Source organism: Spea bombifrons, chromosome 3 (assembly GCF_027358695.1).
Source record: "Spea bombifrons isolate aSpeBom1 chromosome 3, aSpeBom1.2.pri, whole genome shotgun sequence".
NCBI classification, from domain to species: Eukaryota; Metazoa; Chordata; class Amphibia; order Anura; family Pelobatidae; genus Spea; species Spea bombifrons.
Genome location: NC_071089.1, coordinates 115,378,603 through 115,388,524, shown reverse-complemented (window position 1 = coordinate 115,388,524; position 9,922 = coordinate 115,378,603). Strand labels below are relative to the sequence as shown.

Below are 9,922 nucleotides of genomic sequence, written 5' to 3'. Positions count from 1 at the left end.
GAGGGCCAGCATTAACCCCTTAAGGACAATGGGCGGTCCCTAAACCCATTGAAAACAATGCATTTTGAGCCTGTACATGTATGGGCTTTGTCATTAAGGGGTTAAACGCCTTACTGAAATCAAGATTTGCTATATCTACTCCTCCCTGGTCTATTAGTTTAGCTACCCAGCTACGAAAATGTTTGCCTCCAGATATTTAACAATCCTATCCGTTTCCATTCCATGGTTTCCATTGGACTCGCGCATTCGTATTCGGGCGAACATGAGAACGAACACGAAGGGTGCGTTTTCGTTGTTCAGCCCGAATACCGAACATACAAACATGGCGGGGTCAAAACATATCCAAAGACACACAACACGAAGAAGCTTTGTGTTCGTCTTCGTTTACCTCCCTAGTCCCTTCCCCATCTAGCCTACCTTATCTCCGCAGCATCGCCAGGGGTTAAAGGGCCGTGCGAACGACTCTATTGGTCGCCTGCAGGGGCCTCCTCTGGGATCACCAATATTTATGTGCAGCTTTTTTTTTTTAATAAGTGCCCTTATTAAAAAAAAAAGAAAACATTTTCCCCTAGAGTTTCTATTAAAATAAGCTAGAGCATATTAATATTATTATTATTTGTTTTTTTGCTGTTTTTTGCTGATTTATACAGTGCCATTGTGTTCCTCAGCACTATACTACAGGTTACACCTAAAATATATTATATATATATATATATCTTACAATTATTTTTCTTGTTCTAGATTTCTTGAAGCCATGTTTGCAATCGATCCCGTCTCAATTCTTGGATCTGTTGCGATATTCCTATTTTTGCTAAAACTCTATTATGAGCGTAAAGAAAACGTTTACCACAACTTTCCTCCTGGACCAAAACCTTTGCCGATAATTGGAAACCTGCACACTATGATCCTGAGCAAACAGCGGCAAGATGTTTTTCTCCAAGAGGTATCAGTTCTAGAAATATAATGTTATACTTAAAAATGGAAGTACTTTGAGGAGGGCCGAGTGGGTTATAAGGTAAACAGTAATTATACATCATTTATATAATTTGTTTTTATTCCTCATTCTTTTACTTGTCAGTTCTGTTTACTTCCCTGCTTAGAATATATTAATGCCTTTTAGATCATGTTAAAAAGCAAGTTTTTTTTAAAAAAAAAAGTACTTGTAAATGAGGTAAATAATAGTACATAATAGTTTTTTGAGGAGTCAGATTGGTAATAAATAAAAGCAAGTCTATTTGAGATGCAGACCAATTGAAGTACTTGGATTACACCACTAGGGGGCAATGTTGCCAACCAGCAAATACTGTATTCAAAAGAACAATAAGAATAATGGTTAAAAAAATGTAGTTTTGTATCTAATATTTTACTTTTCAGCTATCTAAGAAGTATGGACCGGTATTCAGCATCCGGTTTGGACCTAAAAAGATTGTTGTGCTCTGTGGCTATGAGACATTCAAAGATGCGCTTGTAAACAATGCTGATGCACTTTCAGAGAGACCCGTCATACCATTCACAGAAGAAACCTCAAAAGGACATGGTACCATATAATAAATTACTTGAGATCAGAGGGGTTGTTTCTGAATTATTTCACTTTTTTAAATATTTTTTTATATATTTCTGGAAAAAAAACAAATATATTTTTCTTTTTTTGTGCTGTCAGTCTATACAAATAATTACATGATGGAATAATTATTTCTGCAAAAAGTTTGGGCATTTAATGATAATTTCTAATGATGCATTTAATTATAAAAATGTTTATAAGTATTATAAGGTTCTCCGTTTGATTGCCCTTCTAATGGATGTGCCTGGGGCCTCTACTAGTGATGTCATAAATTACATCATAGGGGTTCCCGTGCTAAAAGAGATACTGGGTATCCCCCAACATGGATAACTACGCCTTGTTCACTGCTCTCTGATAGAGTGTAAAAAAATAAGACTGGATTTACTTTTTAAAAGAAAAAAAAGTGATGCACACCTATTAGCATTAACCCTGTAACTGCCACAATAGCTGAAAATTCTAGCCATTCATAGGGTGGTTACAAAAATGTAATAAATATATTTCCTGCTATTTTTTTTCTCAATTTGCTGTAGCTGCTCAAATTTATTTCTATTTTTTATTCATTGTTGCTACCTACAGAGTGGCGTCCACGCTATAAGCAGCTCCGGTGATCCTTTGCTATATATGTTAAATGATAAAAATATCATATATTTTGGTTGTGGGAAAGACATGAAAATTACACGGATTAAGGCGATGCTAAGTAGTGTGAAACACGTCAGGAGTTTTTTTTAACTGTCCAAAGAAAGTTTAATATAAAATAAATTGTATTTAAAATCTGCATGTAATATCTTCGTTATTAAACCACTTTTCATAAGGTAGACCGAATTATATTATATCCTTAATATATTCAGGTATAATCTTTTCCAATGGAGAAAACTGGAAAGTGATGAGGAGGTTCACTCTTACAACTCTACGGGATTTTGGAATGGGAAGGAAGCTTCTAGAAGACAAAATTAATGAAGAATCCAACTCATTAGTGGAAGTGTTTAGATCCTTCAATGGTTCGTTGGCTTGGTTTCCATTACTTTGTGTTTGCGTTAGAAATTACATACATGGCACTACATCTTTTTATGACAGTAGTCTCCATGCCGACCTGAAATTATTTGTACTCTTGTCACATGATGATGTTGCTAAGGGCCATATTGACCCAGTAATAGCCCTAAAATAATCAATATTCACAATAAGCCGTATGATTTCATGTCCTAGTGCTCAGCAAAAAAAGGCACACGTTGTGAAGAAGACATCCTCCATGAGGAAGGTGCTGGAAGGTGGCTGAAGGCACTGGCCTGGCTCAGCCCTAGAGCAGTAAGCCCCATCAATACTAACCCGTGGGGCACCATAGAAAATGTACCTATAATAACTTATATCTAACTATAATACTTTCTTAACCCCTTAATGACAAAGCCCGTACATGTACGGGCTCAAAATGCATTGTTTTCAATGGGTTTAGGGACCGCCCATTGTCCTTAAGGGGTTAAAGTCTCCTGTAATTGTAGAACCTGGCTTCCCAACTGGGGGCAGAGTTACTACTACACGTGGGGCAGAGTTACTTTAAAAATAGGACAACCGCATCGGCTTGAAGGTGGCATAGTAAGGTCTCCTTATGGACTTTAGCACCGATCCGCTAAAAATGTATCCTTCAAATGATTGAGGATATTTTTTTTTTATTTTCAAGAGTGTCTCCAAAAAATGTTACACTCTCTATGGTCAGAAAATGCATTATAAACCTATTTTCTATATTAGCATAACATAGAAAGGAAAAACCCATTTGTAGCCTTGTTCATGTTACGTTTAACCCCTTAACGTAAATATTTGCGTAAATGTGTCTTTATATTAAGGATTCTTAGTTTTTCCAACAATGCGTCTTTTTCACTTATTCAAGGAAAGCCCTTTGAGAACACAATGATAATAAATGCGTCTGTTGCCAACATCATTGTATCCATTCTGCTCGGTCACCGCTTTGATTACAAGGATCCCACGTTCCTCAGGCTTATGGGGTTAATTCATGAAAATATAAATATTTCTGCGGGTCTTATGACCCTGGTAAGTCTGGGTTACATTTTTTGTTCTACAATTTCTCAGAATTGCTTGAATTTATCAGATAAACAGATAATTCAGAAAGTAAACATTTCCTAATGATGACACCAGTGTCAATTCATTTTTATGCCCCCTCATAAATAATTGTATTAATACATTTTACTCAAATATGGCCTAAAATAATGTCATAATTTCTTGTTACCCTTCCTTAAGCTGTACAACCTTTTTCCGTCGGTGATACGCTGGCTTCCCGGAGGTCACAAAACGGTTTTCAAAAATAATATGGAACTGCGCAACTTTATTAAAGAAACATTCACCAAACACAAGGACCAACTGGACGTCAATGACCAAAGGAACCTTATTGATGTCTTCCTTGTCAAGCAGCAGGAGGTATTGTACTATATTCTTAATTGTATCATAACGTAAGGCTGGGTATGTCACTTTCATAAGAAAGCAGCATCATGAAAGGAAAAGCCCTCTAGCCAGTGACGGATCCTGCCCTAGACCCACTAGGCTTCAAGTCCATGAGGGGCGGCAGTCCCCCTGCTGCCAAACTGGGGGGCCAGAAGGGGATCAGACTCCCCAGTATCCCGCTGCTCAATGGGCCGTTTACATCTCCATAAGGAGAACTGCGCACCTTCCAATGCGGTGGAGGCGAGCAGAAAGTGTCTGGCAGCGCTGTCCTAGGTCGCTGCTTCCATAAAAAATACATCCCACGTGGCTGTTCCCGCCGTATGCACAAGACCATAAATGTGAACGTTCCAGCTCTGGACACTGCTTCCTCAGGTCTCCTGGTCAGTTTCTTCTTTCTTTGGCCAGCGGAGAGGCCTTTAGTCACACCCATTCTCTGCCCACTCCCCCTCCTACCTCCTGCCCACTTCCCCTCCTACCTCCTGCCCACTTCCCCTCCTACTTCCTGCCCACTTAAGGTTGTCTGGAGCTAGCACCACCCCATTCACAGCGAGCATATCTGGTCTCCTGATATGGCTATAGGCCCATACCCAGGGATTTAGGACTGCTTTAATGGTGATGTAGCGTGCAACCAGGCATACCCAACCGCTGGCCGCATGCTGTAGCACCCGCTCTGCCCATGGAGTGGTTGATCGGGAGAGTGTGCGGTGCTGTCACCCAATGACCCACCGGTCCGGGCCTGCCCACATCTTCATAAAGTCATTCCTCCAGAAAAGGAGAGCTAGAGTTTCTGAGTATCTACACTAGCTAGTTTTGTAATGCACATTTAGCCTATCTACACTTTCCTTAAGCCCTCAAACTTTATTTGGTCTCACGCATGGCTTTTAATTCCATTAGAATTTTCACTGTGACATTGGGACGTAAGATCCAAAGGAAGAGTTTAGGATTCATTCAAGTTTTGGGGGTAATTATTCCTGTTGGCTTTCAGGTAGGCGATGTTAGAAGGATTCTATATCGTATCACAAGAGGCATTTGTATTAGAAAAAGGGAGGCCGCGATCCTACTTTACAAATCTCTGGTCAGACCTGGACTGTACTGGAGTACTAAGGGGAAGGACTGGATGAAGGGCATTTAAGAGAATATTTAATGCATGAAGGGGGGTAAACAAAGAACAGGGGGTATATTTCAAAGGAGAAGAAATGCTACACCAAGTGGTCATAGTTTGAGGGTCTGAGGCTTAGATATAAGAAAGTATTTTTATCCACCAAGTGTGTTAGAGATGAATCTAGTGAGGATATTTAAGCATGCATATGGCTATACTGCATATAAGACAAGACCAAGGCCAGGTAGAAACATTGAGAGTAGGTTGGCCAACTGATCGGCTATTAAATTCTGTGTTTGTTTTTTGTAACACATATTGATAAAATGCATAATGTGTGTTTTTCAGGAAAAGCCCAGTCCTCAAGCGTTTTTCCATAATGACAACTTAGTAAGTCTTGTGAGAGACTTGTTTGCAGCAGGGATGGAAACTACTTCTACAACCCTTCGGTGGGGTCTACTATTAATGATGAAATATCCAGAAATTCAGAGTAAGAGTTATATGCGATTAAAGCAGCGGCCTTATCTATGAATGGTTTCAGAAGAAAAAATATTTAAGTTCAAAAGGTGCAAAATAATATGAAGCAAGCAAGGACCAAATCACACCTTTCATAACAATGTGGCACTGCTTGATGGAAATGCATCAATAAACCCATAAACTAGGCTTAATAAATTCCAGCCACCGTACCTATTTTAATATATTTTATTTTTATCACTTAAAGAAAAGGTCCAAGATGAAATAGACAGAGTGATCGGTTCTGCCCAGCCTCAAGTAGAACACAAAAAGCAAATGCCGTATACAGACGCCGTTATTCATGAAATCCAAAGGTTTGGTGACATTGTTCCCGGTAATGTCCCACATGCGGCTTCTCAGAACATCACATTCAGAGGATATTTTATTCCTAAGGTAATTAAATATTTCAACCCCTTTGTGCTGCGGTACTAAGTCCTGCAAATGCTTACTGTTGAGGACACAGGACGTAACAGTATGTCCTGTGTGTAAATGTCCTGCACGGAGGTTTACAACAGGAAGGCTGTTTCTGGTCTGTCCGCATGCAGGAAGAGAAGCTACAGCAAACCATGGCTCCTTGTTCTATTTTTAATCAAATGCACAGAAAACATAAATTTACAAAAGGAAACATTTCCATCTAACTTCCATCTTGAGCTGGGGACGTTATATTTCGGTATAGTTATTAAAGACCTGTCGTTGGTTTTAGGTGTAGGTTGTGGGCTAAAAAATAAAAATATCAAAAAAATAATACTTGTAACCACGTTAGAAATAATGGCAAAGGTTTATTTTCTTGAGGAAGCACGTGCCACTTTGGAATCTGAATCAGTGGAATTGAGTATGAGCCAGAATCTAGGGGTAGCTCTTCTGCTGATGAGCCACCTGCAAAGAAAGAGACCATCTACCAGGGATGATTCTAAAGAGGGGGCACATCCATCTGGAAATACCCCTGGAATCAATTTAGATGTGAAAGATTTCACCCCTCTCCAAAAAATGGCCATGTTAATGGGAATCATTAAAAATGCAGTCATAGCGGACCAAAGATCTGATTGGAGCAATCTCAATTTTTTCCCCCAAACAGAATAGTGTTCCTTTGTTTAAATTATAATTGTGTTGTGTAAATTTGCCTGTGGGAGAGTAAGAAAAATAGAAAAGACTTCCCTCTGTCACTGGCAAATTCAAAACTTAAAAAAAAGGGGAATCGGCGGTACTTCCCCAAAACACATGGGAGGGGATGATCTTGTAGATCAGTTAATGCAACCATATCTCATAATGAGAAAAAAAATAAGAAAAAATAAGAAATTATACAAAACACCGACAACCTACTTGTTTGCCATTAAAGAAAATTACATTTTTTAAGTGTTCGTTTGCAGTTAATTTCAGGAATTTTGTTTCAAGGTTATCCAATGACAAAAATGTTGGGTATGCCTCCAAAATGGAAAGTGAAGAGACTATCTCAGCCCAGTCTCTGTAAAAAATGTACAATTGGACCTCATAACATCCCCAAAATATTACCGAATGCAAATTAAGAGGGTTTTTTTTTATATATATATCTGCACATATTCTGAAGGAATCTACTGCAATACTGAACAAATAGGGTTTTTTTTTTTCTTTTCACTTTTTTGTCGTTTTTTTCCCCTCATTTTAAACATATCCACTAGTCAAAAAAAAAGAAAACAAATAATCACATGGGTTTCTGGGCCTAGAGAAATATATAGTAATAATGAAACATTTTTAAAAAATCAGTCAAGGGCCTTCCCAGGAATTTAATTAATTAATTTTTTTTAATAGATTTCAGGTCATTTCTTGAGATTTATTCACTTTTTTTTTGCTAGAGAATTCTGAAGAGGAAGAAATGTGAAATAATGAATTAATGTGTTTTTAGGGGACCTACGTCATCCCACTCCTGACATCCGTGCTGCACGATAAGGCCTATTTTGAGAAACCAGAGGAGTTTTACCCTCAACATTTTCTTGACACTAAGGGAAATTTGGTAAAAAATGAAGCATTCCTGCCGTTCTCAGCTGGTAAGGACGTGTTTTCTGAAGGCGATTTGAAATATGGAATTTTAAAAACTAACTACTAATATTTTTGTTTTGCAAAAATACTCAGATATTTAAAATGAATCACTTTTGTAAATACAATAGCTGAGTCAGCAGTGAATGTGGAAAGGCCAACGTCGGACAAAAATGGAGGGGGTTGGAAGACAGAGCTGCACAGGTTCCGTAGCGCTGTTACAACACAGGGACAGTGAAAATTAACAATAACTTTAAAGTTGACAATATATATATATAGTATATATAGGACGAAAAGTGAGTGACCTGCACAAAGGGTCTTCAGGACGTTGGTTGAGGGCAGGGCCGGCCCGACAATGGAGCCGAGTGGGGCAACCGCTCCAGGCGGCACTTTTGAAGGGGCGGCACTTTGCCGCCCCAAGCCCTTTTTTTTTTATTTTTTTTTTAAAAAAAAGAAAGAGAGAGAAAGGGGCGCCGAGTAGTTTACGCTTACCAAGCTGTCAGTACCCGCTCGGCGCCCCTCTCTCTCTCCTCTGCGGCGAGTCTCCCTGTTCGGTCTCGTTGCCGGCTTGTAATGCTGAGTGCCGGAAGATTACCTCATTTCCGGCGCTCAGCACTACAAGCCGGCACCGAGACCTAACAGGGAGACTCGCCGCAGGACTGCTGAAAGGTAAATACAAGGGGGGGGGAGGGTAGATAATGGGGGGCGGCGGCAAGGACGGAGGGAGAGGAAGGGTAGATAAGGGGGGGGGGCGGCATTTTAAAATTCGCCCCAGGCGGCATTTTGCCTTGGGCCGGCCCTGGTTGAGGGTATTAAGAAGATATCTTGTATGCTTCTCTGAACAAGTGTGTTTTAGTGAGAGTTTGAAGATTGAGTAAGTAGAAGAGAGACGAACGGGACGGGGTAAGGAATTCCAGAGAATACGTACAGCGTGAGTAAATTCTTGAAGAGGACGAGAGGTCTTCAGGATGCCGGTTGAGGGTATTAACCCCTTAATGACAAAGCCCGTACACGTACAGGCTCAAAATGCATTGTTTTCAATGGGTTTAGGGACCGCCCATTTTCCTTAAGGGGTTAAGAATATATCTCGAATGCTTCCTGAACAGGTGTGTTTTAGGGAGAGTTTGAAGTTTGAGTAAGTAGAAGAGAGCCGAACGGGACGGGGTAAGGAATATCAGGGAATATGTACAGCGCGGGTAAACTCTAGAAGACACGAGTGTGAAGATGTGATGGCCGCAGAAGAAGGACGAAGAGGTCGGTTGGGAGAGTGTTTGGAGATAAGAGCAGGGATGTAGGGGCGCCGTGTTGTTAATCCATCTGCAAGTCAGCTTTAAGAGTTGATTCTGGTAATATGGTTACCAAATTCTGGTTTAATTATGCTGTCAAAAACAAAGAGTGGAAAATAAATTTCTCTTGATCGATTGACTTGCTTACAACTGTGTTAGTATACAACTTATAAAGCTCCACACTTTGGGTTGTATAGTGCCAGAAACAGTATCTGTGCAACTTGCTGACTGCCCTGCTTTATTTGTAATAGGCCGGAGAAGTTGCGCTGGGGAGAATTTAGCAAAAATGGAGCTGTTCCTGTTTTTCACCAGACTGCTGCAGAACTTCACGTTTCAGCCTCCTCCTGGGGTCGAAGTTGATCTTACCGCTGGCACTGGGGCAACCAGGAGCCCTTTGGCAAAAGACATATGTGCTGTGCCCCGGAACTAGAAGAAATCCCAGTGTACGATGAGGCCAATTTGAAATAATACAGAATTCATATTTTGCAATAGGGTTGTCAATTAGGATGCCGAGCATGGTCTTCCTTCGTTTTTCTTGTGTATGTAAAGTAAGTATTAAATGCAGAGTGTATTTTCTGTTTATGCCCCATTTGATATTTATATCACGGACACGGAGCTGTAGCGTTCAAATTCTATAAGCGGAATGGTTTAATGCCTACATTGCCGAATTAAACTATGGATTTCATGCAGGGCCCCCAAGGTACTCAGAGATGGCTCCAGCCTGGCTGCCAAACAAATATGGCACAGGTAGGAACTCTATTGTTTAACTAATAATCCCCTTATTAGGTTTGCTGCCGGGGGATTAAAGGTTGGGTTGGATACATGTGTCTGTTTATCAATGTTAATGCAGTTCTGTGGATATGTGAGTCAATGTTTTACAACAATAAACTGTTCATTCTTGCTGTACTCAGTTCAAGGTAGTTGTGTCTACTTATTGGGTACACATAGCAGGGTTCCAAGGTGCGCATGCTGGCTGGTGCTGGAAGGGATTTCGGGGACATCAGGAGG

General features: G+C 40.1%; 1 protein-coding gene across 1 annotated transcript; it reads left to right on the top strand.

Annotated features, from left to right (window-relative positions):
• Nucleotides 1-745: 745 nt before the first annotated feature.
• LOC128483466 (cytochrome P450 2K1-like) lies at nucleotides 746-9,490 on the top strand. Its single transcript, XM_053459677.1, has 9 exons — nucleotides 746-943; nucleotides 1,375-1,537; nucleotides 2,410-2,559; nucleotides 3,441-3,601; nucleotides 3,809-3,985; nucleotides 5,454-5,595; nucleotides 5,827-6,011; nucleotides 7,498-7,639; nucleotides 9,166-9,490. The coding sequence occupies exons 1-9, from the start codon at nucleotides 755-757 to the stop codon at nucleotides 9,342-9,344; spliced, it is 1,488 nt and encodes a 495-aa protein (XP_053315652.1). The 5' UTR covers nucleotides 746-754; the 3' UTR covers nucleotides 9,345-9,490.
• Nucleotides 9,491-9,922: the final 432 nt, after the last annotated feature.

Bases quoted from the DNA above. Each gene is read 5' to 3' on its own strand.
- LOC128483466 (XM_053459677.1), top strand. From the start codon at position 755: ATGTTTGCAATCGATCCCGTCTCAATTCTTGGATCTGTTGCGATATTC. The intron at 944-1,374 runs GTATCAGTTCTA...TTTACTTTTCAG, and splicing joins AAGATGTTTTTCTCCAAGAG to CTATCTAAGAAGTATGGACC. The intron at 6,012-7,497 runs GTAATTAAATAT...ATGTGTTTTTAG, and splicing joins GAGGATATTTTATTCCTAAG to GGGACCTACGTCATCCCACT.